The sequence below is a fragment of the Pipra filicauda genome, unplaced genomic scaffold, assembly GCF_003945595.2.
Source record: "Pipra filicauda isolate LSUMZ 115617 unplaced genomic scaffold, ASM394559v2 scaffold110_size2237424_pilon, whole genome shotgun sequence".
Taxonomy (NCBI): Eukaryota; Metazoa; Chordata; class Aves; order Passeriformes; family Pipridae; genus Pipra; species Pipra filicauda.
The window spans coordinates 130,889-157,908 of NW_024103552.1; the positions used below are offsets into that span (position 1 = coordinate 130,889).

Consider the following 27,020-nt stretch of genomic DNA (forward strand, 5'->3'; position numbering starts at 1 on the left):
GTAAGCTTCCAGTAAAACTGATGTTGCCATTTGAAGCCAACATACTCCGGCTCCAAAACTTAAAATGCAAAGGCATTAGTCATTAGTAAATCTGCTGTACAATGTGATATGTAGCAACTTGCCTTAAATGAAATATAATTAAGATGATTTGACAGAGCCTGTATCAAATAAATACTTCTCAATGGTTAATTTAAGGGAAATGAATTTCCAATTTTGTTGTCTGGGTACTTTTTCTTCCTCCTTTTTTTTTTTTTAAGAGTCTTTTTTAAACAACTATGACCACGTGGTTTAGTATTACTTAGTAATAGATCCAATTTTTGGTTACAAGGAAAATTAAAAAACACAGTAATAGTTTGAGGTAGGGGAATCCACCACTGATAAAATCTCTTCAGATTTTATCTTCATTTTGAAGTAAAATGAGAATTGGTCCATGCCAAATAACTGAAGCAATTTCTGGGTTGCTCTGTTTGATTTTGACTACAAAGATATATCTAGAAGGGCTTTGGAGCTCCTGGTTTCAGCATACACTGCAGTTGCACTTTGATCCCATTTTGAAGCAAGACCAAGGGAATATAGCCCTTTGTACCTGCCTGGTTTCCACCAGAGGTACAAAAAATATATCTCATTATTCCAGGTCCTCGACACAGTTGGGTGACTGGGATGGAGGGTGTGCTGCAACATCCAGCTACTGGTCAGCTGTACCTTGCAACATCCATTGCTTGCCTTATGCTTTCAAAGTCAAAGTAGGGTGGCAAAAATTCAGTGTAATCACAGTTCTCCAGACTGTCAAGACTATGTAATCAGCATGTAGATTAGGCTTGTTGATTTTTCAGAGTATATATATATATATATAGTGGTAGACATTGTCCAAAGTTTTAATTGATTCCCAAGAGTGAACTGTCATCAGAAAACTCAGAATAGAGCGTACTGTTCTTCTACAGCCTCCAAACTAGTCAGTATTAATAATAATTCATATGCATTTGTTTTTGCTCTGCAGGTAATATTTTAACTCCAATATGGGAAAGCAAAACAGCAAGCTACGTCCTGAAGTCATGCAAGATTTGCTAGAAAGTACAGACTTTACAGAACATGAGATCCAGGAGTGGTACAAAGGCTTTTTGAGAGACTGTCCAAGTGGACATTTATCTATGGAGGAGTTTAAAAAAATATATGGAAACTTTTTCCCTTATGGGGACGCTTCTAAGTTTGCGGAACATGTATTCCGCACTTTTGACGCCAATGGAGACGGAACAATAGATTTCAGAGAATTCATCATAGCCTTGAGTGTAACTTCGAGAGGTAAACTGGAGCAGAAGCTGAAGTGGGCATTCAGTATGTACGACCTCGATGGGAATGGCTACATCAGTAAGTCAGAGATGCTGGAAATCGTGCAGGTATGTGCTGCTCAGAGGCACCCCTTGGCCTCTCTCCTTCCCAGCAAATTGTGAAGCAATGTTGCAATGAGACACAGAATTAAAAAATGGCAGCATTGGTTTATGATCTTGTATAGCTGCTTGGATATAAAATGCTATTTCATTTGGCAAAGATCGTGTCACAATTCAAATTACAGCATTTGATATCCACTGCGAGTTTTTCCTGAGCAACAAGCTGCATGGGCATTTCTGTTGGGCTGGAGCACAGCAACTAACCTGCTGATAAATGTGATTCTCTCCTCTGGGAAATCACCATCAATTAATTATGATTAATTACAGTTGAACAAAGTAGGTATATTAGAACAACCAGGCAGCGTACTTTTAAGGAAGGCAGGCTTCCTCCACAATAAGAAACAAATGTCCTTTGATTTGTTACTGATGTTTACTTCATGTTATTATGAAGAACCAGCTCACATATTTTAAAGGTGTCTATCTGCCTAATTCCAGTGAGGTCTGTGTACTCAGAATCATACTAGCTGTCTTCATATTAAGTTGCCAGTATAGATAAATCTTATCTGGGTAGATGATGAATCCACACACAGCCCTTTTGGTTGTGTTTTCTTGTGGTGTTAGTAGGAGTCCAACCTCACTTTGGCTTTCTCTAACATGTTTTTGCCCTTGAGGCGCATCACTCTACTGAAACATTTTAAACATTTTTGATGTTGTAGTGTATTTACACAGCTTGAATCTGTATAATGCAGTACTGTCAAAAAAAAAAAAAAAAGGCTGTTATCAAAATCCTTTCTGTGGAAATTTTGATGTGCTAACAATGTGCTGTATTATTCAGACTTATATTTGTGCTGGAAATCAAGGGAAAGGAATGCACACAAATTTCTGGCTGTGATGCCAAGCTGCATGTAGGGAGTCAGCCTAATATGTGGTACTCCTGTCTACCAGGGCTCTTCTCACGTCCTCCAAACAGTGGCCAATAGCAGCACTTGCGCTGCTTCAGCAAGACCAGATACAAAGCTCAGCTGCAAATCTGGGGGTACTGTGTTGTCTTTCACTTAGTCTGTTTGATGTTCCTGTGTCTGAGTTGAGGAGCAGAACTGCGTTCAGACCCAGAGACCTCCCTGTCTCTGTGCCATGACAAACCCCATGGAATATTTGCATTAGAAGATTCTCTGTTCCTTACAAATCTTTTTCTCCCCCAGGCAGGATAAACAGCCTGTCAATTATTGTTTTTCTAGCTGTATTTCTCCTCATGAGAAAACAAAAAGAATCCCAAAAAGAACTAACATAGCACATAGCAAACACAAAGAGCCAAACCGAGTGACGGCCTGCTCCTCAGGAGGAGGATACACCCTGGGTGCTGAAGGACCCCTCGCTGCTGTCAAGGAGCCCGGGAAGGCACTGAGCTGAGAGGCAGCACAAACCCCCCAGGCCAGGGGATTTACGAACAGGAACAACAAGGCCACAAATTTGTTCATGTCAAATTTAATGAAGGCATCGGTGGCTGGATTTTCTGTAGTGAGCCAAACAAGAACAGGCAAAGCCGGCAGCTTTTTCCAGTTATCCCAGATCTGCTTGCCAGGATGTTTAGAGGCTGAAATGCTCTGCCTTCTCTTCATATTCATGTCGGTACCAAATCGTAACGGTGTCCTTTACAGCCATCAAACAAAATTGCAGCCTAGGGATCAGCGTAGGGCAACATTCTATTGATGTGTGTATCCAACCCCAAGCAGCACTTTGGCTGCGCACGGCCCTCAGCTTGGCACTCCAGACCTTCCACTGCACTTCTTGGGAGGTTTGGCTCTCTCCTCCTTTCAGATTGAACCTGAAACTCAACCACATGATGCTTTGTCTCATATAATGTCACCTCATTTTGAGGGATCACACAAAAAGCAGTTATGGAAGTGAATAGCCTAATAAACCTGAGCAACAGTTATTTCTATACCATGGAATATCAGCAGTTTTCCAGTCAGGAAAGCTGCCCTTTCTGTGATGGAACTTCCCATGAGGCAGTGTGCTTGTAGATCTGACCCTGTTCTCTTCTTTCAGGTTTTTTTGGATGCATTGATCTCCCTGTATTGCACTGGTCACTCGCAGCTCCTCCCAGTGGGGTGGGATTTGTTGTATAGTCTCTGGAATGGTGTTCAGCTGATATCTGAAACTGAAGTAGATGAGCATATTTTCTTGTTTTGTTGAGAGGTTCCTTTGATGTAGAGTGATTAGATACAAAAAGCCAGCAAACAACTATCACTTTCATTTATGAAAGATGATTATTTTTTAATATGGAATGACAGGATTGTGTATCACATGTCTTCCTGGGGGCCTTCAGCTGTCACAATCTGATGGTGAAAACCAGAACTCTGTTGTAACTCTGATGTATGTCTCAAAGGAACCTATTACAAATCCCTTATCTGGCATAAATTTGCATATCGATAGAGCAGGATTATGTTTTCATTGGATTTTTGCATAAGACAATACACCAAAATGAATGCTAAAAGAAACACTATCAGTCTAAAAATCTTAGTTTCACAGAAAAATCCTGTCCCTGTTACTGTGGGATTACTGTATCTTAAATAATATAGGGGCAAGGCACACGTTTCTTCTTTATCAGTCTGCTTTTCTTTGTGCTTTGAAAGCCCTCTCTCAGTGATTTTCACTGTTATGTTGAAGGTTCTTTGCATTTCCCTTCCATTGCTCTGGCCTAATCTAATGCAATGCAGGCATTGCACTCTTGCTCAGTGTTGCAATAAGGAGCTTGAGGTAACAGTGGTAGCAGCAGCAGCACTGAAACAGCAGAACTACTGGTTAAGATGCCCCACAGGAGGTGGTGAATGGTCCATAACAGCTCTTTGAAGCCTGTTTTCTTTGCAAACTGATGTGCTGCATAGCAAAGCACCTGCATTCCTTTAAGCTCCATTTACCATAGTGTTGTTAACCATGTAGGCATAGCCCAGTGCTGACTCACCACACCTGCCCAGGAGCATCCCTCCAAAAAGCCCTGCCTAGAGACCCATGAGAAGCCAACTGCACAGTTAGGAGGTTTATATAACTTGAAGGACTTTAGTGGTGGGTTGATGGTGGTAGAGCCTAAAGAAAGAAGGTCCATGGGATACACTTACCAGGCACAGCACATCTACAGAGTACTGTGGGAAGATGCTTCATAGCCTGCCCTCTTGACAGACCTTGCCACAGTTCCTCTTAAATTCATGTCTCAGGCTTTTCATGTCTCCCATATGTTTACCTATAATCTAAATAGCCCAGTCTACTCAAAAATAGCTGCAAACCAGCTAGAAGATTTGTGTTTGTTCCCCTTGCTGAAACAGGACATATTTGGCTACAGTCTCTTAAAATAAGAGTTCAAATAAGAGATGGAAACCTTTTTCTAAGGATACATTTTTTCACTGTATGGAGTCAAAAGCCATCTTAAGAATACTGAGCAGAGAGACAAGAATAACACTTTCAGTTTAATAAAAACAGAGCACACACGTTTCACTTGCTAGGCTAGCTTATTTGAAAGCCAGGAAGAAACAGAAGCTGGTATGGGAAGAAGCAGAAGCTAATATGGCTCTGTAAAGACAGTGTCAAAAATCCCCATGAGATTGAGAGGAAAGCAATTTTTTTCAGGCTGATTATTCACCTCATGAGACTTTTAGCTGTCAAAATTTATTTCAGCAGAGTAAAAAGGATCGATTGAAAATTTGTATTGTCATTGCTGCCATCACCATAAGGAGGTTTTTGACAGTTTGCCAAGTACACAGGGAAATGCAGCCCTCACCAAGGCTCCTGGCCTGAGTGCAGCAGTGGCAGCCAGCGACTGGGAGCAAAACTGGTGTGTATAGGCAAAGGGGATGAGATTTGCCCTAAATCACCCACTGCTGCTCATCCACATACAGCTGGAAAATCAAAGGGGAGAGTTCAGCAGGGCAGCAGATGAAGCTGGAACCTGTGCTTGCTCTAGTGATGTACACAGGGTTCTGGAGGCACAACTTCTTGGTGGCATTCAGGGGTGCCAGGGAGCTGTAAGGAGCGCTCCTGACAGAAGTTCACCTGAGAAAGCTGTCCTGACTCAGGAGGCTGCTGATATACAGCAACCTCCAAACTTTTTCCTGTTGAGTGCCACTAGCGGTTTTCAGCCCAGGTGCTGGGAAGCTGAGGAGTCACATTCCATGTGGGATGGAGTTTCTGCAGCCTTTCAGTCCCAGGTCCCAGCTCAGGGTTAGTACAGCCCAACTCCACGTAATTATTGCATGAAACCTACTTCATTTCAGAGCTTGCTCTTTCAAACATAAAATAAAAAGCTCTGTGTAGCTGCATTGAATTAATATGGGGCAACTCTCAAGATTCCTAATCAGCTTTAACTGGCTTTTATTTTGGGAAAATTTCCCACTAAAGTTCTGAGTAAGGACATAAGAATTTGTCCAGAGTAACCATTTTCAGCATGAAAGGAATGCTTACTATGTTATTCCCATCTGGCTTTCCTAGAATATCTCATCTGTTATTCCCTTCACACGCCTCTGTGAAAAGGACCCAGTAGGATGAAGTCATCCTGAAGCACTTTTTTTTGTCCTAAAAATCTGCATATTCTTACTATGGTTACTTTGATCAGGGTAAACACCCCTGCAGTCCCAGGCTGGCGCATTCCTCCCACACTTTCAATACAGATTCTCTGCTTTGCCGTGCTCTCACTCAGAGTGAGAGAATGACCCCTCCACCTCTCTTCCTACCCCAGACAAAAGCCAGACCGCTTCAGATGCTTAAACACTGGCAGATTTATAAGCCTCATCTCTGCTCTGACCTTGCAAGCCTTGCATACTGATGAGGATGAGGAAGGTCTAAATTCTTCATGTCCACCCTCTCCTTTTTTTTCTTCCCCTGTTGCCTCCTTCCCCCAGCTCCCTCATCCCTATGTTTATGTGCTTGCATGTTCGCCATTTCTTCTGTTCTCCTGGTATCAGAGTATCTTGGTTGTGTGGACAGCATCCCTGCCTGTTCTGAGGCTCTGCCCAATACTCTGGAACCCTAATTCCCTTAGGAGTCTTTGGGCACTCCTGCCATGCAAATCATGATGATGATGATTAAAAGGGTGTCCACCACACTTCCATTCAACCAGCAGCTGTTCATGCTGAAATGTTCACCTCTATTCCTCTGTTTGAGTCCTGTGTTACAGACTAACCGGAGGGCAGACCTGAAAATCCACAGCCACAGTCTTGGTGGCATAACTGGGGGAGCAGATGTTTGATTATGCTGAGCATAAGTGAGGGATAATTAGTTAAAAAGACAAATGCCTTTCTTAGGGCGTAAGTCTTGAAATTATTTAAGGGCCAGGAGATGTGAAAGGTAAGCTGTTGGCAGAGGAGAAGCCAGCAAGAATGCCAAGGAAGTGAGTGCTACCTAGTCTGAGTGTAAAACGTCTGTGCTGCTTAGCAGTATCCTCCACCTCTGCTATTACATTTCTGGAGCCAATCCTTGAGGATCCTGGCCCAGATGATGTGAGCTGCTAGGCAGAGTGCCTTCACGAAGGGGAAAAGGGGAGAGGGGTGACCCAGTGAGCAATCTGGGGCTTGTGCCAAGGACCTCCTCCCAGAGCAGGAGGAAGGAGATAACAAATAATTAAAGCAATCACATCTTCACCAACTTATTAACTGACCACTGGAGAAAGCATATTGGGTGAAAACAAGCATTTGACTCTGTGGGCGAAAGTGATCCACATCTACAAGGCTGCAGGGCAAGGCGATGCCTGGTGCAGCACCAATGAGCTGCAATGGGAAGCAGAAGGAGCTGGTTAGACAGGCGCAATGCTGCCTTGGGCTGAGATGCCCCTCCAAAAGGCCAGGAGGATCACCCAAGACCACCACCCTGAAGCTGTCTGGGTGCTGCTGTTCTCCTAGTTGCAGCACTGCAAAGATACCTGAACACAAAAGCCACTTGTTTATTGGTGCTGCGTGCTCATGTTTGCAGGCAAGGTTTGGATAAGCACTTCGGAGGCACATCTTCATCCTTGTTTTAAAATTAAATTGCCTCTCTTTCAGGGGAGCTAGTACCAAACACGACTAATGGATTTGTCTATGCAGAGAATAGCTATGGGTAGTTCCAGTGCTCTGTGAGACCAGAATGAATTGTGAGTGGGATTTTGAGTTGTGTACGCACACCAACCCCCAAGGAAAAGGCCAGCTCCTTGATGGTCCAGTCTTTGTTATCTGTGAGACACAGCAAATGCAGGGAGTGAGTCACTGACCTCTCTGCCACAGGACAGGATGCTGACCAGGGAGGGAGAGAAAGGAGATGGGGGAGAAGCAAAGGCAGGGTGAGGAGACAGGTGTAGTGAGGATGGAACCTGGGAGGCCAAAGCACAGAGACACACCACAGCACGGAACAAGACCTTGGTGGTCTTACCATTCCCCCAGGCTCTGGGAGCTGCCAATGCCTAACATGCTGCACAAATGATAAATTCATCCAAAGACTGTCTTAATAAGGAAAAATGTAACCTCAGTCCAAACCCAGATGGTGTTCAACTGTGACTAAATGAAGAAACACACTGTTTCATAAATGTATCCCACTGAAGAGGGAAGTTGCATGCACTGGTGCCACCCAAGACCCTCCAGCATCCCAGAGCAGGTTTCAGCTGATGTTCCCAGGATATTTTCTACCTGCATCTGTAATCATATCCTTGCACTGAGATAATGTGTTTCTTACCAGCTCTTTGCTCCTGTCTGTCACACAGGCAATCTATAAGATGGTTTCGTCTGTAATGAAGATGCCAGAAGATGAGTCAACACCAGAGAAGAGGACAGAGAAGATCTTCCGTCAGATGGACACCAACCGTGACGGTAGGCACCCTTCTGGTGGGGTGGGTGGGGTGTCCCACCCACACGGGATGACCCCGCAAAGCCACCACCATACAAGGCCAGCAGAGTGCAGCCAGGCAGGACTTTGCCTTGCAGGGTTGCTTTCCCAGGGATTTTCCTTGGGCTCCCTCAGCGTCCTTACACCATGTTTGTCCAGAGGCTTGTCAGGTGTACTGTGACCCACGGCATGAGCTAAGTAAACTCGTTTCTTTTCTAGGAAAGCTCTCTCTGGAAGAGTTCATCCGAGGCGCCAAGAGTGATCCATCCATAGTCCGTCTCCTGCAGTGTGATCCCAGCAGCGCCGGCCAGTTCTGAACCTATTCTTTGGATGAATTATGTATCTGCTTTTTTTTTTCCTTGCCAAACAACATTCATGGTAGTGTTGCCTCTGTATGGCCAATTATGCCTTTATTTGTGGCATCTTATAGCTTCTTTTGTTGTGGATTAATTATAAGAATGCTGAATTGCTCTTATCAATTTGTCCAGGGCATGGGCAGTACTGTTTTAAACAGATATTGTGGTGTTATCATTGTTTTAAAATTTTCATTTTGGTTTTTTTGTTTGTTCGTTTTAGCGTATCTGTTTTGGAAAGTATGCGTTGAGGAAGAGTAAACCAACAACAAAACCCTTGGCAGCAAGACATGCTGACAGATTTTAGATTGCTGCTTTAGTTGTTAAGTATTCACCTGCAGGACCCGAAAAGTGTTGTAGAGGCTGAACCAAAGGGGTTGTGACAGGTGGGGTAGGATTCAGCTAGAACTTGTCCAGGAGGCACCAGTTAACGTCAGGCAGGACTGAGAAAAAGTACAAAAGTGCAAAACGTATGGGGTATATTGTCCACTCCTATACCTCCTTGTTTCAATGCTGTGAACATTTTCCAGGTTATGAAGGAGAAGGGACAAAACAAAGGTTGACATTTTTTTACTAGGTTTACAGTGGTTGAATTCACATGGCTTTATCTGCAAATTCAGCAATTTGCAATCCTGATCTCCAGATCCACAACTGACAATACCTCTTGCCGTTTGGGATCAGCAAAGGCAGACACAGATATGAAAAACTGGGTCTTGACAATGAATTTAGGGGAGATACATGTTGAATGTGAAATTTTTAGGTTAGTAATAAAGCAGTTGCTACTAAGGAGAGTGGGCATTCATGTGAGGAACTCACGGACACCTGCAAGCATCCCCAGCTGAGGCACATCTGCTATTCTGAATGCTCTTGCATAGGAGGAAATTTTTGGAGGTGTTTTTGTCTCTCTCCACATAGCTAACAGAGTTTCTGGGCCTGCTCTTAGGGAGAGGCTCTCATCAAAACTTGTTTTAAACATAAAATTGTAGCATTTATATTTCATTTATTTTAGTAAAGTTCAAAAAATCTGTACTGAAATGAGGAAATGGTACGCTTTATGATATATTTATATATATAAAAATTAAAACAAAAAAAGATCAGCTCTTGAGAGAAATGTTGAATGTTTATCTTTTCGCCTAGATGCAGGAGTTCTGAAATTTGCTGCTGAAAAACTTCCTTTGGTCAAAGTTGCTGTATGCAAGGCTAGTACACGTATGTGGGATTTCTTAGGGACTTTACAAGCACTGTTGCAACGGAAAAGCTTTAGCAACGGGAGGCATTATGCTGAGTAAATTGGCATTAACCAATCATTGGCTAAAGTCTGCTCTGTGGTCCTGTTGGAGAGATATCAATGCAGGCAGCACACAGTGTTGGGAATTCATGAGCTAGTTAGAGTAACCTTTGTCTGACAGGAAAGGTTGGCATTTTGTCAAGTGACCTTGTAGTTGCTAATCCCCAGTAGCCTTAATTTAAAATAAACTAAGTAAAATAAGTCTGCTTTACAGATGATGATTAGCTAAGTACTAATTAGAAGTCATGAATAAGTAGTTATGAATAATTTTATGTGGAACACTAGCTAGCATGTACAATAACTGACAGAAACAGTCCTAGACTTGATTTTTTCATACCTTTGCTTTGCCAGGTGTGAAGTGCAAAGCATGTTAAAAGATAATAAAAATAAATTGAAAATAACATTGTTAATTGGTTGTACTAAAATTATTATGAGTGGCTAATTACACTCAATAAATGTCTTCAAGAACACACCTTTATCTCAAACAATCACAGAAATCTGGTTGATGATATATTCCCCTCACATTAATCAAAATACTGAGCAGAGATGAGTGGGGGAAAATGAGAAAGCAAAAGAGGCCCAAACACAGATGCAAACAGATTTTAATACCCAGTGCTTTCAGCTGTTATGAGCATCAGTGACAAGGTTTGCACCAATTCTTATGGCTGATGGAAATGTTCCCTATCTCTTTCTCCCAAAACTTCATTAGACATCCTGTGCACAAATCTAACCCTTCAAAGGAGAGCCCATGCCTACTTTCTTCAAGGTAATTTTCTGCTTTATCTGGAGAGGCCCTCTCTCCCATATCCATCACCTCATGGATAGTAAAAGTTATGTTCCCCCTTGAGTGCTTTGAGGGTTGTTTTTCAGAAGGAGAAACTTGGCCAGACTGCTGGGGATTGCTGCAAGAAGGTCAGTGGGCATGCACTGATCAACACCCCCCTCTTCCAGACGGGAATGGCGAGTCCCGCCACCTCAGCTGCTCCTGGGGCGCTCCATCACCACTCCAGTGTGGGCAGCAGGACAAGGTGACGCCAGAGGATCTCTGCTGAACTTCTAACCTCCCGGCTCAGTGCAGGCACCCACATCCAAAGCAGCCCAGACCTATGGAAGCTGGCATTTACTGAAGGTGAACTTGGATACCTTCTACGGTTCCATCTTCTTCTTAATGCTGTGAAAGCAGTTGCATGTGACTGAAACTTTTAAAACATTGCCTTTCATTTAAGCAAAGGTATTCCACCTCTTTTTCATTTTACAGGATATTTCCAGCCCAGAACCTAATCTCTCAGTTTGTTTTTGCTCAGAAGTTTTGGAGTTCTGGGGCCAGGATCATTTCATATGTTACTACCATACAACATGTGTTTGAAAATACGACCTGCGCTATGACCCCAGGCCAGTGGAGGTGTAACTCTTCCCACAGTTCACAAAATTTGAAACTATAAGAATTAGGCTACAGCTGCAGAGAACATAGCTGGAGATAAGAGTATTGTATAAATATTTGCAGAGTGAACTAAGGTTATTCTTCTACCTGACTACCACTGGTTGGTATTGTTTTAAATTATTAACTATCTCTTCCTTTCTCTGCTTCTACATGTACTTAAAGAGTGATCCATAGCTGGAACTGTGATAGGAGCATCCACAGACCTCAAATCAGCAGGACTGCAGTGGTATGCTGTGCCTCAGACTGGAAATTTCTGCTTTGCTGCCATTTGCATTTGCAATCATAACTGCCTTCATAAAGCTTTTGAAGGTAAAGTGGCATATCCTGCATAAAATAGCACAGCAAGTCAGACACTTTCAACTGATCCTTTAGCACTGTCTTCATATAGGAAGGATGGCAAACAGCACATAGTGTTTCATATCACCTCTATTTTGTAGATGCCTTCTCCAGTTTTAGTTGCACATGCAAGAGGCAACCTTCACTCACATGTTGTCCAAAAGAATTAACAAGTACATCCCACATGTAGACTGAACCCGTGGAAAATGCCAGTCCCATTTATCCAGCGTTCCCAGTTAGCTTGCCAAACTCTGTGCCAGAAGATATGAAGTGAGGACTATGGCTTGTGAATTTTGCAGCAGACTGACTTTGTTTTAGGATGCTTTGGGAAGGGAAAAGGGTTGGTTTACCCCTGTAAAACCAGCACACGTGTTTCTGTGAGCACTTACAGTTTGAGAGGGACTGAAGAAATATTTTTGTTTCAACATTATTTGAAGCCCTGTCAGTCCACAGCCATGGATGTTCCTGAGGTACCCAGATCTGTGCTGTTTCTCTTGCTGTTCTTAGGAGCTTATAGAATTTTTCTTATTGCTGGAGCGTTTTGTCCTTTGTTGTTCTGTGCTATAAGACCTCCACATTTTTTGCTGCTTAAAACAGTAAGCCAGAAGTGTGCAAATTCTGTAACTGGGTGAGGTCTGTGTGCAGCAGTATGGCACACCAGCATAAGAGGTGGTCACACACGATTTAAACACTCCCCCTGGGGGCTGAGCCCCAGGACTTTTCAGCATGTGCTCTCTTCACTGATGGCAAAAGTGCAATAATGCGGCTTAGCTTAATTTTCTTTCCCTGCAGACCAGGTTAAGTCACATTACCTTTCATTTGCTGTGGGCAGAACCTCATCTCAGCTGACTCATGGAAACTTGGTGAACTGTGGTAACTTGATGTTAAGCTCTAATCTGCAGACTAAACCGAGATGAGAAGATGGCCTTGGCCATACGTCTCAGTACATGTGAACTAGGGAACACGGTGACAACTGTCAGGTCCCTAGAGGCACGTGGCAGTGAGAAGGGAATCTCCTGCCTCTGAACAAATGCCCTGAGCTGAGGTGCCTCCTTCTTTTAAAACTGTCTTTTTTCTCTTAGCACCAGTGGTGAAGATGCAACATGATAGCAATATAGCATGTCAGAATCAAGGAAGCATCCTTCAAAAGAGTTTCCTTTTGAAGCTTAGTGTACAAGTGCCAAGTGAAACGATCAGAGGGGAGGAGGGCTGGACAAGTCTTCCTGAACACCCACTACACCAGCACCTCCTTTTGTCTCTCTCATGGTGCTCCCTGTTTCCTGGCAAGGCACTTGGTGCAAGACCGGTGGAGAAGAATATTTCACCTGCCCTTCACACAAGCATTTGGATGCATTCTTTGCTTCTGTGTCTTACTGAGCAGGATCTCATATAGGAGTCTTAAAGTGGGGGAAGTTTGTTTCGTTGGTATCACAGGCAGAACTTGTGCTTCGAAATTTGGAGAAACTTGGTAAACATCAGGCAGCTGAGCAGTGCTCAGGGCTGCATGCAGAGTTTTCCAGTGGCTGTGCAGTAGGCAGATAAGATGCAAGGCAGTGATACATCAAACTCGTGGTGTGATGTGCTCTGAGATAGGGCTAGACAAAAAATAGCACCTTCTATCTGAGCAGCTCTGTTGCTGCTTATTCCATCATTGGCACTGACAAAATACACTCTAAAATACCTCCAGCGTGAACATGCATCTGCAGGAGTAGAATAACTCTGCTCTTCCTTACATACAAACAGCAGAGCTGTTCATTATGCCCTGGCAGGAGTTGAACAAACAGCTCCTAGGATGAACATAGGGCTTTCCCTAAGTGTAACTGAGGGCAAAACATTGCCTGCAGGAGTTTCCTTCCCAGTCATGATAGAAAAGAATAGAATGCTCTGATTGACTCTCAAAGCCCAGGTGTTATTTTGCAGGCTGGGGAAGGTGGAAGAACGGCTGTGTTTTAAGCACAGGGGGGAAAAAGCAGCAGGGATTGTAAATTGTCGTGGAGAGCAGTGACACTAGAAACCAGGACCAGCACTGAGGAGCTGCAGAAGCTGTTAGGTGCCTGTGGCCTTCAGAGCAGTAGAACGATCAGTTGGATGTAAAGTCAATCTCCTTGCCCCTTGCAGAGACAATCCCTGTCTACTATGGGAATCTCAGTCAGCAGCACCCCTTATTCCAGCCTGGCGTTTGCTGCTGTTTCTTCCAATCATCCATACTGAGAAGTTGTTTCAGGGATGAGGATTTTCCATTTCTTAACAAGTAACAGCTGGAAAGGCCAGGCGTGAGGGGCTTCTTGCCACATACAGGTTTGATTTCCTTATTGCTCCCACAGGTCATGTTATTTTTATGTATAGTTGGGGTTAAGCTATCACATGTAAAATGCTGATTAATGCAAAATAAGCAAGACAAAAAGCTTGGGTTATAGTGAACAATGCAAAAAGACTACATAAAGACTACAAAAACTATAAAAGACATCACTGCCTTTAGCCCTGCGTTTGAATTTGCAAGGTGAAATCCTCTTGGCAGTAGTCAGCACAGAATAGCTCCTCTGCACCAGCCCAATCCATGGGCCCTCCTGGGCTGCTTCATCCCCATGTCACCATGTGCTCAGAATGGGGACTCTGGGTCCTGCCACAGAGATGGTCATCGGGGCTTATTAGGCCTGCTGAGGGCTTCCTAGATTTCGAAGCACACAACAGCCATCCTCTCCCTAGTGTTCACTTACTGTGCAGCTGAGACATGTTTTAGATCTTCTCCTCTTGCTCTGACCTTATACCAAAGATGTTCTCACCTTCCCAGGGCATGCACTCAGGGTGTCTGGCTCTCCGAGTTTTTGCACCCACCTTCCAGTTGCCATCCCTAGCTTCTGTATGAACAAACACCAGCCCTCGACATCTGGAGGAGCCAAGTTTGATGCACTTAGAAGGAACAGCTTCTGATTTGGTTTCCAGCCTTTGAACCACCTGTGTGTACCTTGCCAACTATGCTATTTACTTCCCATTATTAAGTAACAGCAGTATTAAACATTTCAGGGGCACACTGGAACAACATGTTTTTCATTATCAGTATGTGTTTGTTGAGGCACAGCAGACTGAACCTGACTGGTGCTCATTCTCTGCTCCCATGGTTTCTTCCAGGCCGGAGCAGCATTCTCCTATGCATCACCATTCAATGCGTAGTGCCCCAATCCTTCCTGGAGCTCCCAGATGCTGTGGATCAATAGATAATTCTGGCATAGTAATATCATCCAGAAACTCTTCTTGCCATCTGTCAAAAACATGTGTTGAGGGTGTGACCTCTGCATTTCTCCTCCCTGGGGACAGGGGTTTCAGGGTTGGCCTCATGTTTCCCCACCAAACAGGATGATGGGATGATGGTGATTAGTAAACCCACCTGAGAAAATCCTCTTAGATTCTAAACTTCATTTGTGCTGCTCATTGGCTGCACTCAGAGGGAAGATTAATGAGTTCAATGTGGTTGTTTGGGGGAGAACTTGCAGCTCCTTGCCACCATCACTTTTTTATATCCTGTCATTATCTTGTTCCCATTTCCAGGGCAACCAAATATTTTTTTATTAGTATCTGTAAGAAAAAGAAAAAACAAAACCAGGGTTTTAATCTGATAAGGATCTAAGGAACATTACTGAAGACACTGTGCTCCATGTTAGTCATACAAATACTCTACAAGATCATATTTCTTTGGTATTTTGTGCTTAATTTTCTTATATGCATTTGAGGTGTGTTTGTGATGTATTTCATTATCTTGGATACTCTTATATTTAGCCCCACTGGTCCTTCAGCTCTTATGCAAAAGTCCCAATGATTCCAAGAGCAGGGCTGTCTGAGCTATTACTACCAAGGTGGGCTCACGGTGCCTGGTAAAAGTGAAGTGCTTAATTACATTAGGGGTTATTTTTGTCTTCACACTTGTTGCAAGGAAACAGAACTGCATGTCAATATGTTTATCTCTTCCAATTGCTCACTTCAATTCCATCCAAGCAGTTTTGTAGTTAATATTTATATATTCGGCTCTATTTCGCACTTGAACCCAAAGTGACCAATATTTTCCTCTTCTGACAGAAGTACTTCATATCTTTTGATTTTTAAATATTGACGAGTGAATGACATGATGGATGCAAAAGTAAATAGTTACACATTTGTGTTCTGGCTTTGGCTGTGGTAGAGTTATTTTTCTCACAGTAGCTAGAATGGGGCTAAGTTTTGGATTTGTGCAGGAAACAGTGTTAATAACAGAGGGATGTTTTCGTTCCAGTGGAGCAGTGTCAAGGACTTTTGTGCTTCTCACCCCACTCCATCAGCGAGGGGGCTGGGGATGGACAAGGAGGTGGGAGGGAACTCAGCTGGGACAGCTGACCCCAAATGACCCAGGGATATCCCAGACCATATGGTGTCTCAGTCAGTAAGCAAAGATGTGAGGGGGAAGAAGGAGGAAAAGAGGGACGTTCAGACTGATGGCATTTGTCTTTCCAAGTCACCATTATGCATGATGGAGCCCTGCTTTCCTGGGGATGGCTGAACACCTTCCTGCCCATGGGAACTGGGGAGTGAATACCTTGTTTTGCTTTGTTTGTGCATGGGGCTTTTGCTTTCCCTATTAAACCATCTTTAAACTGAGAAAACCCATGAGTTTTCTCACTTTTCCCTTCCAACTCTCTTCCCCATCCCACTGGGAGGGAGGGAGTGGCTCTGTGGGACTTAGTTGCCAGCTAGGGTTAAACCACAACAATTTGTTTAAATTTGGGCAGGTACTTTTGATGCTGTAGAAACTAATAAATTGAGATAAACCACAGCCAAAAGCTGAATGGATCAATATGAACAGTTCCTATTTAAATCCATGACCATTCCACAGGGAGAGCTTTCTCATCTCTGTTCCCTCAGGCTGTTGCCTCATTGCAGCATAGAGATACCAAATGAAACTTTAAATAATCTACCATGGGCAGACTAACTGCAGCAGCATAGAGTTCAGCATATCCTGTGTCTTGGCAAAATTAGATACCTCTCTAGATGAATGCTTTGTAAGCAAACCTACATATCTTAAGGAAGACTTTTACCACTCAGAAAGGAGAGGGACAACTATGAATTAAATTAATTTGGTCTGCATATTTTTCTTATGGCTGTCTAGAATTGCTAGTGTCCTGAGTGTAGTTGCCTATAGGTATCGTGATGTGTTAATTTTCCCCCCTGGTTCTGTTGTAAGCTTATCTGATGGTATTCCAAGTCTCCAGCTAGTTCTTTGCCAGGCAAAGCCCATGAAAGGACATGCAGAGGTGAGTGGCCTTCAGGCATATCGGGGGCAGCTTTTGGGGATATGGCCCTGTGCTGCTGTATGCTTTGGGATTCTGTGCCTGCAGAGCAACATGTTAAACCTACCTGGTAAAGTGGAAGTAGATGATCAGGCCACTGAAGAAGACGCAGAATTTGGTGGAGGGTTGTGTATGTTTTGTGCCCCCCAGCACGTGCACGGTTCCCCCTGCTATTAGCTTCCAGTTAGGATCTTTCTTGAACCCTTAGCGTTAAAGTTTTCTTATGCTGATAATGTATTTGTATTATGCAACGTACTCAGAAAACAGAAGATTATCTCCCTATGACTGTCCCCTCCTCTCGAGAAGCTGTTATCTTCTGTACATATGATATGCAGAATGTATGGGAGTCTTACCAGCGTTGGTTTGCATTTTTAAGACTGTACTAATTAATGTGTGATGCTATTGTGTTTTTGTAGTGGCATCTTTGATGTAGGATGTAAAAACTATTTAAATTTTTTGTTTGTTTGTTTATTGTTCAGCTTTTAGAGATAGCACCAACGACTGCATGTTCACTAGAATCAGCCTTTTTCAGGGGCCGTCATAGCTGCACGCAGGCACTGGTGTTTCACCCGGCGCGTAGCACCTGTGCTCTTCTTTTAGTAGGGGTCAGTTTTGAGTGGAAACTAATTCTTCCTGAGAAGTCTAGTTTTCTGTCTTACACTCTCTCAGATTCAAGCTTCCTCCTCCCATGCTGTGTGCCAGCCCTGGGCCCAGGAGGAGACCTAGGAGGAATGTCTCCTGACCCAGGGCACCCCGCTGGCATCAGGCTCCCTTCCCCCTCAGCTCATGCACATGCCACATCCGTTTTTCCTTGGAATTGCTGGCTATACCAGGACAAAACCCATGGGCTCACATCATGAGACCATTTGTGGAAGTGACTTTAAAATTAATTAACTAAAATTTGGGGAAATCAAGCAATTAAGGAAAAGAAGAGCCTGAACAGCAATTTTAAGGTCAGAATCTTATTGGGGTGCTTAATATAACAAGAATTTGGGGTCAGTCCCTAAAAGACAGGACCCCTTGGGGGGCTTAGGTCTATATTTCTTGTCAGGTTTGGAGAAGGAAATGGGGCTTGAATCCAGCCTTTCCATCAGGACTGATTTACTAGATGGACTGAGTCTGAGAGACACTTCTCCAGATTGTGTCCTGGGCCAAAAGTCAAGACATGCTGCAGCTTAGGAGTTATTTTTCTATTAGTTTGTTTTTTTCTTTTTAATGGAGAAAGCAGTTCAAACTGCACCTGGCAAAATGACTGACTTCAAAAGCATGTTTTTCCTTGTTATATAGACACTCACAAAAAAGCATTGTGTGGTTAAAAAGGTGCATTTGTGATAGTTTCTTTTTCAGTGCCAAAATATATAAGCAGTATTGTTTGAAGGGAAATAAGAATTTTTTTACTGTATTGTTATTACTGTTGAACAAATATATTGTTTTTAAATGTTAGATTTTGAAGACTTTTGTATTGTAAACTGTTTTGTGACACGGTGCTTTTTCATACTGGAATTACTGATTGCACCTAAATATGAATTATTGTTTTCTTATATAAATATGTAACCTTGAACAATCTTGATGAAAACCAATGTATGGTGGATACTGACAGTTCAAACAAATTGACCTACTGAAATCCCCTAAATGTTCTTTCCTACTAATAAACATTCTGCTGCAGCTAGCTATGGTGTGCCACGCGCTGTTACTGCCTTCATGCCGGAGCCTTAAAGTCTCACGTAGCCCTATGGTCTGCTGAGAAAACCTCAGAGAAGCCTTTGCCTGCTGTCTTCACAGCTCCTGTTCCACTCACTGCCATGGGCAAAGGGTCAGCAGCTGTGAAAGCCAATTTGGAGGGCTTAGCCAGGGCTTAAGCGGTGCATGGGCACTGTGCCGGCACGTTGCAGCCGGCTGGGCTCTCCACTGCTAACACGGTTTTTCCTCCAGCAGCTAAAGCCAGCAGCTGGGCACAGAGTAGGGTAGCACGGAGTGGATTACAAAAGCAAAGGAAGGACAGCATAAGGCTGAGAGCTCTCGTCCTCTGGAGCTGGAAAGACCAGCTTAGCTAACTGACAGCTTAACTAACTTTCCCTGCCACAGATAAATCCCTTTCCAGGTTTAGGGTGGGTTTTTTTACCCTAAGGACTAGCACACTATCAGGGGGGCAGGATGTGTCAAGGGAGCACGGGCTGGCAGGGTGGTAGCTGTGGTTAGTTGCTCTGAGATGTGGCTCATGAGGCAGCAGCAGAGCTTGTCACAGCAGGGACTCCTGCCAGCCTCAGACAGGCTCTGGAGGGGGCTGGCTCATGTGCATGCTTCTTAAACTCCACAAACTTTTACCTAGGCCAAATTTGGAGCTGGGATTAGCACCAGAGTCCTAAAAGTAGTTTAAATCCCAAGGGAAGGTAACAGAAACCAGTGCCTATTTCCTCTTGAGATTAAAAAAAGCCTATTTGTGGAACTGCACATTAATATAAACTTGAGACAGGCTGGAGCCTGGAAGGCGCATCAGTTACAGTGTCCAGGTACTCCCTGTGCTCAGTGCAACTTCAAACCACCTTTACTGCACAAACTTCCAGTGTGCCAAACTCCCTGTGATATACGTTCTCCTCACTCTCCCATTAGGGCCCTAATACAATTTAGCATAAAAAGGCTGGGGTGTATGGAAGTATTTATTTGCTCAGGGATGCTAAAATCCTCCACTTTACCTCCTTTGCTGGCCTGTGCATCTCACTGTGCAAAGCCCAAGGCTTCTGTCCCAGGACAGAGCCTGGCTCCCGGTCATGGCCACCACAGGGCACTGGAGCATGTTGCACCCCCATAGTCCAGGACTGGACCTCCGAGTGCCTCAGGGAGGAGAGAATCTGAGACCCTGTGTCTCATCAGCTTGTTAGCCCTGGATCTGGCCCCATCTGGGAAATAGCATGCTCCAGATCCTATCACTGTTTTTGGCAGCTCGAATTGAGCCAAGAGTTAGGGAAGGTGCCAAAAACCACAGCTTTGCTGCTGCAGTGAGTCCCCTAAAGTTTCAATCAGGAGTTAGAGGAGGGGTGTTTTGCTCCCCACTCCTAGGAGAGGGTCAGTTCTTCTTAAAGACCTTGTGAGTCACCCTGCTAAGCCCTGGCTCAGCCATGCCAGAAACAATCGGGCCTTTGAGCATGCAGTGGGTGCAGCAGTTCCCGTCAGCTGACACTCCTCCATGGCCTCACAGATGCAGTACTGCCAACCACTCAGCTTCAAAGCATTCACATTTTAAGAGCCACTCAGTAAAATTACTTCCTATAAAACATATTTAAACATCTACCACAGGCATTGTCCAGGAAACATGATTACCCTAAAGAGCCCCGTGGGAGCTGGTCCTGGCTCACCCTAAGCCATACAGAGCACTGAACTACTCCACCCCACTGTAAGACAGGGCTGCCCTGCTACTGCCTAGGGAGCTTTCCTTTGCTGAGGCATATGCTTTCCCAAGCAATGTCTGACTTACTTAGATGTTCTCACCTCCTGGATTCTTGTTTGAAAAGCCAAAGTCAACCGGTGAAGAATAAAATGGTTGATGAAAATGTTTTACTGCGAGATGCATAGCCAGGTATGCTTCAGTGCTTTGGGCACCCAGGGCACAGCAGGAGCAGATGCAGGTAAGGAACTCATTCCAGGTGCCTTGGAGCCACAAAGATGATAGAACCAGCCAGGTTCCCAGGACAGTCCAAGTCGTCACAGAATCATGGAACAGTTGGGGTTGGAAGGGGCCTCCGCAGTTCATCTGATTCAACCCCTCTGCTCAAGCAGGGCAAGTGAGGGTTTGTTGTCCAGGACCGTGTCAAGGCAGCTTTTAAATATCTCCAGGGATAGAGACTCCACAACCTCTCTGGGCAACCTATTCAAGTGCTTGGTTACATTCACAGTAAAAAAACTGCTTCCTGACTTCAGAGGGAACCTCCTGTGTTTCAGTCAGTGTTTATTGACTCTGGTCCTGTCATTGGGCACCACTGAGAAGAGCCTGACTCCATCCTCTCTGCACTTCACTTCAGGTATTTGTACATACTGATACTATCTCTCCTGAACAGATGTAGTAACACACACCACAGCAACAGAAATATTATCTCATACATAGGAATATTTATTTTTTCCTTCTTAAAAATGTACAAAAAATAAAATAACTGTATTTACAGTTTATCAAACCCCTCTCCCAGTTGCAACACTATTAAGTTACATGAGCTATATTCTTAATATAAAAGCACACTATTTATACATAAAGTTTCCTTGTTTGCCAGTAAGACGGCTTGTCACAATCTTTGGCACAAACATTCTTGTTTGTATCTTGTCTCAATAGGAAATGGAAGAGCATATAAACATTTAATAAGCTTTACATTTTAAAAGTCATAAGATACTCCTTTCCAGTTCCATTTCAATCAATATACAGCATCTCTGACAGCTAGAGAGTTTAGATTTTACTAATTGTTTGAATTAATTTACAACATTTAAACAATCCATAGAATGAAAGAGGAATATATATAGGAAAGATATTTGATCTCTGAATTCCATTGACTAAAAACTTCATGAGAGAGGACACAGAGGAAGAAAACATTCTTTTCTTCGTAGTTTACATTCAGTGGTAAAAATCCTCCAAAATGTCTTGTGAGGATATCACTGTACATCCACAAAGCTTCATTGAAAGGATGCACTTTATTTTGGGGGTATCAGCACCTGACTGTGAGAAAGAACTAAAATTTGAGAATTTTAATGGGGTTTCATAATAAAACATCAAATGGACGGAAAAAGTACCAAATCTGTAGCAGGAATCAAAATTTTAACTTAGAAGACTGTTCTCCTTTCATACATCTCTATCAGATCTTTCAAAACACAACATCTACAGACACTGCACTACTATAACTCTTCACAGGGAAAATGCTCTGAGCAACAAGCCACACTTAAGCTGCACTAGTTAAGATGCAAGACTGCTGCCTTGAAGAAGGAAATGAGAATTTTGTTCCTTTAAATAAACAACCACAGCAGTGCCACAAAGAGACAACAGGAGGCAAGGCAGATATTCCTGTCCCCCACTGAACAGTAGCCAAATCTTACTTCCATTTAAGTCACAGTACTTGGAAGATCCAGCAATAATCAATATTTTTCATTGTTTAATGAAAGCAACATGTATATTTTAACAATATACATGCAAGCACTATGTACTCCTCAAGACATTTGAATCAAGCAGGGCACAAAGCAGGCCACTGCTCCAGAAGTTTGCAGTACTTGTACTGTCCCTTTCCCATCACTCTGACAGGATGATCTGGACCAACAAGGTGAACTCTGAGAACCTGTAGCTTGCCACAACCAGCATCCAAGGTTCAGTGCTCCTCCAGCAGCTGATGCTGAAGGGGTGCAGGTTGATATACTCTTTGTAATGTCTTAGTGCTTGCGATGCACCTGCATCTAGAGTAGAGAAACAAAGCCCTTGGACCCTGGCAGATAAAGTTGAGATCATCCTTACCTAGCTCCAGTCATTGTTTTAAAATAATCTTACCACCTATCTACTTGTCTTCCTCAATGTTACTGACTTCATTGAGACTGTAAGAAGGAACTAAAGGCAGGAGTATTAGTTTTCTACTATCAGGAATTCACACACTTTAAGATGTATTTAGAATAGCTTTCAGTTAATCTTGGAAGCAACTTTCCTTCTCTGGACAGTGGCTCACTGAAAGTTCCTAAAATGGCAATGGAAAGACATCTCCTTAAGCCCTAGTATTTCTGGACATTGAGCTTCTTACTGATCCTACATTGCTCCTTGGTGCAGGATGCTGCAGCACCCAACAGATCCCAGCTCATCTCCATACAGGTGTAAGACAAGAATGTCCCACTAACCTGAGTGCTGATGCTGCCAGGACAGCCTGTCCTTCTCTGTGAACCCTAAATTCTCACTGTCTCTTATGCAGCACATGCCAACCTGGGCCAGCCCCAGGCATCGCAGGTACTCCCTGTAAGAGAGCTTAGACGGCAGGTTTGTTGGGAGCAGAACCAGGACCCAATTCCTGCATACATTTACTCCTGTGCTTCACCTGCAGCTTCTTCCCAGACGTCATTACCAACTGAGAGATCCCAGCTAACACCCTGAGGATTCCAAACACCAAGAGAGAAATACAAGAACTAAAAGCATTGCTCACCAGTCCTATGTGCTGGACCCAGTTTCTAATGCCACCTGTCAAAACTGTCCTCTTTTTTTCCTTAGGAAAAAAGTATCTGGGGTAAGTCAGCACAGATTTTTTTATCTCAGTCTGAGCCAAGTAGAAACACACTGAACCATCACAAATCGCCTGTATTCCCAGGATGTCTGCTCTTGAGCAGAGCAGCAAGAGCATCTTTGTTGGAGTGCATTTTTATAAAAAGTTAAGGAAATTACTACAAAACTCTGCATCAGAAGGCAAAAGAGTGCATGACAAAAAAAGAGAGCAGGAGGAAGACAGAACACACACTTTGCTTTACAGACATATGTGGATTCTGGGTATGTTAGCCCTGACACTAATGGCCGGAACCTTTTATAGTTTCTGGTCCCTCAGAAACTTTGACATGTACTTAACATTTCTGTTGGGAGTAGAGACTTTAATGGGATGCTATTGCTAATAAAGTTAAGAAAGTGTGCAATAGCTTGCAGGAATATGCATGCAAAAACTTGGCCAAATCAGACTGGTCAGCTATCCCAGCTGCTTTGCTTGAATAACAAATAGCTCCACACAGCTCAAAACACTAGAGAGTGAGCCCTGTTAAACTAGGTAGCGTTTCTTTATTCCACTAACCACCTAATAAAAAAAGGTTGTGTGACTGAAGCAAAAAATGTTTCAGAAGGAAAAAAAATGAACTCTAAAGGCTGCATGTAAGAAAGGACCCACACTTCTGTCTGTCACAAAGGACTCATGAACAGTGCATAGAGAATAAAATGCAGCTGAAACTCACAGGACTAGATCCCGAGTGAGGAGCTCCCTACAATAGCCAGAGGAGCTGGAAAGGAGAGAGAGAGGTACTGTGTTTGGATGCGCTAGGGACATTCAGGCCTTGAACCCTTTCCTTGTGATCCTAGCCTGCACAACTTTATTTCTTCACAGAATTCATGAGACAGGGCGGAATTTGATGGGATAACCATGTAGTTCAACTTGGGTTTGGATCCAGCCCCTGTGAGAGAGACCTATCTCCACGCCTCAGTTGTGGGATACTCGGTCTGCATGGGCAAAATTATTCCAGTTTTGATAAAAGTATTTACATCAAGTCCAGGTTTATACCTCACCCAACTGTCTTAGGAATCGAAACAGAATCATTAAACGGAGATACAAGAGCAAGTACCCTTAAGAGGAAGAGTTTGAAGTCCTGTTTCTTACAGTCTAGAGGAATGCTTTAATGAGCAGGCTGCTGCAGAAAGCACCTTTCCCACCACAGGCTTGAGAAAAGTCCGCTTTGGGAGCCTTCCTTCTGTACCTCTAGGCACAGCAGGTAGCAGACATGTGATGCCTCTTAGATTTGGTGACAGCTGGATGGGAGACTCAGGTATCTACAGTGGGGACTCGGGCACCTAAGGTGGGCTCCCTTGTGCCACAGAATTCAAGATGCTGTAGCACGGTTTGCTCTAATATTTCAATATATAACTGTGTGAGCAAGGATAGAGCATATGAGTGCAGATTAAGTTATCGGCTTCTCAGTACACACCCTTAACAGATTGCAGCAATTTAATCCTCTAGGAAAGATTCTGTTAAACCCTAAACCCAATACATACAAAAACATAGTGGCAGTAAACGTGCCCACATACAGTAGTTAAAATATATTATTGCATATTATAAACATTATATACAAGGTTAAAATGGTTTCTTTACCATTTAATTACAAGTGACATTTGTAGCTGAATGCCTTACTTACAAGTCCTCATTGCTACGTGCTGAGAACTACCAGAGGTATTTGGCAAGACTATACACTATATAGAGAGACAGATCAGTCTGAGCAAGTGAACTGTCAGCCACTTTCCCCATCTTTAGCACTGCAACAGCTTTGTAGCACTGACAGAGACAACTACTGGTTAAAGTAATTTATACCAGATTTCTGGAACTAGACCAGCATGATTCTTTAACATGTTTTAGAACGAGCTTATCCACACTAAAGTATGGATTAAAATGTCGTGTTTCACATTTGCAGTGGGTCATCTGGTTACAAATCTGGGGGCTGGTAACTGCTTGTACACTAGAGAGTGGGGAACAATAAATAAGGGACCAGGTTAATGTAGGTGGCCTTGTGCTTGACAAACCCAAGTCTATATGCAGTGGGTGCACATGTGCAGAATGGACAGTATTTTAAAAGCAGTTTTGTAACAGTTTCTCTGATCAACATCTGTCGAGTTCCTGGGAAATCTTCTGCTTTCCAAGAAGGATGAAATGCTGTGGTTCCTTACAAAAAGGCTCTGCCTGAGGCTAGATCTCTGTCAGTGTGATCTTGAAGCCTTCAACCATGCTCTCCATGTGCAGGATGAACGTGTCCTCGTTGGAGTAGTGTTCAATAATGTTGTCATCCATGTTTACCAGGATACTGGTGACAAAGGCAAAAATCAATGTTTTTATGAACTGGGACACTGGAAGGGAAAGTCATGCACTCTGCCACATATGCTCACTTCTCTACAACACATAAACAGACTCCAGCACATGTCAGTACAGGGTCACTAGTGGGAATCATCATCAAGATCTGCCCCATAGTCCCTTACAGTCTTTGGATTAGAGGCTGCTCCTTGCTAAAGTAGCTGAGGTAAAAGTGCCAGTGCTGAGATGCTAACACATTTAAGCTGCCTACAAGATGAGCTGCAGTTCAGATCTCTGGCAGACCAAGCTAGCTGGTGCTTCCCATGCCTGGTGTTGGCTCCCCCAGGGAGCGCTACTCCATGCTGCTCCTCAGATATGCCACATGAGCTGCTGCATCTCTGTGTGTGTGAGCTGCTAACACAGGGAAGTAGTGTAATTTGTGGTTTGCACACAGCTCATAGACCGAGAACTCAGTTTGGATGTGAGAATATCGACAACAACTATTAGAAGTGTATATGAGTGTTTTCCTCACGCTTTACCTAAAGTGTTTCTTCTAACAATAACCTAGAAATGGTATTAGAAAGAAACAAACCATGAGAAATTTCACCTGTCTTCTCAAAAGCTAAGGAAATTCCCAGGCACAACAATGCCCTAAGCTAGAGTTACAGCTCTGTAATGAAAATAAATGATTGGTTTAAAATTATATCACTACAATATTGTTGTTAAATAGAACTGAAAAAAAAAGTTAAAATGGAGACATTTAGATTTATGGCAAGGAGCAGTGGCCTAGCTATTTTAAAAGCCCAGCTGTAATATTCATGTCTAAATTTACTCAGCTGAAATCCCTGCAGCAAACACTGTCTGCCTGTCTTTCAGATTCGGACAGTAGTCTATTTCTTCGTAACACTGCAGGGAAACTCCACACTGCACTCACAGCAAAGACAGCATCTCCCACACTGGCCCTCCATGATGTTATTAAGCATATTGTGTACAAAACAGACATTATCCAGGTATCTTTTCCAAACACAAACTCTTTCTTCACAGTAAGTTTATGAATACTGGTCCGACATAGACTGGAGATCCATGTTTTCTCCTCTGCAATCCCTTCCTGTCTCCACGGACATGAAGATTTCAAGCGCATGGGCACATCTACTTACAGTGTTTATACTGCCCAGTATCATGAGGCTCCAAGCATAACTGGGATCTGAGTACTCCTAAAGGATCCTGCAATAGACCGTTAGTTAACTAACTTACCCCTTTTTGCTCTTCTTATAAAGTTTTGCAATCTTTTCAACTGGTAGCCCATATTTCTCAGAGATCTGAAATTTAAAAAAAAATAAAAGAAATATCATTAAAGACTAATGAGAAATATAAAATTATCACACCTTATGTAAGGCATTAAAACAAAATCTCTGCAAACTTTAGGAGGATAGCTATGCAGAAAAGTCACTCACAACCATACCATAGTTGCATTTAAGGATGACTCGGGGAGGAATAATCCCAAACAGCTTGATCAAAACTCACA

General features: G+C 43.3%; 2 protein-coding genes across 7 annotated transcripts in view; one reads left to right on the top strand and one right to left on the bottom strand.

Moving 5' to 3' along the window:
* The window catches only part of NCALD (neurocalcin delta), a 58,675-nt gene extending 40,045 nt beyond the window's left edge, over window positions 1–18,630 (top strand). Inside the window, exons 2-5 of one of the 2 annotated variants that reach the window (XR_003540059.2) lie at window positions 998–1,394; window positions 8,107–8,212; window positions 8,448–10,635; window positions 10,740–18,630. Coding sequence is in view for 1 of the 2 variants with exons in the window: in XM_027717491.2 (XP_027573292.1) it covers window positions 1,017–1,394; window positions 8,107–8,212; window positions 8,448–8,545 (582 nt within the window). In the remaining variant the exon portion in view is untranslated. Of the gene's footprint in view, window positions 1–997; window positions 1,395–8,106; window positions 8,213–8,447 lie in introns of both variants that reach the window. The other variant, XM_027717491.2, reaches the window with a different exon arrangement.
* A 2,435-nt stretch (window positions 18,631–21,065) lies between these two features.
* The window catches only part of GRHL2 (grainyhead like transcription factor 2), a 65,664-nt gene continuing 59,709 nt past the window's right edge, over window positions 21,066–27,020 (bottom strand). For all 5 annotated transcript variants that reach the window (XM_027717490.2, XM_027717487.2, XM_027717488.2 and 2 more), the window contains 2 exons: window positions 26,750–26,814; window positions 21,066–25,508 (listed from right to left, as the gene is read on the bottom strand). In XM_027717490.2, coding sequence (XP_027573291.1) covers window positions 25,394–25,508; window positions 26,750–26,814 — 180 coding nt within the window. In that variant the 3' untranslated portion in view covers window positions 21,066–25,393. The remainder of the gene's footprint in view (window positions 25,509–26,749; window positions 26,815–27,020) is intronic.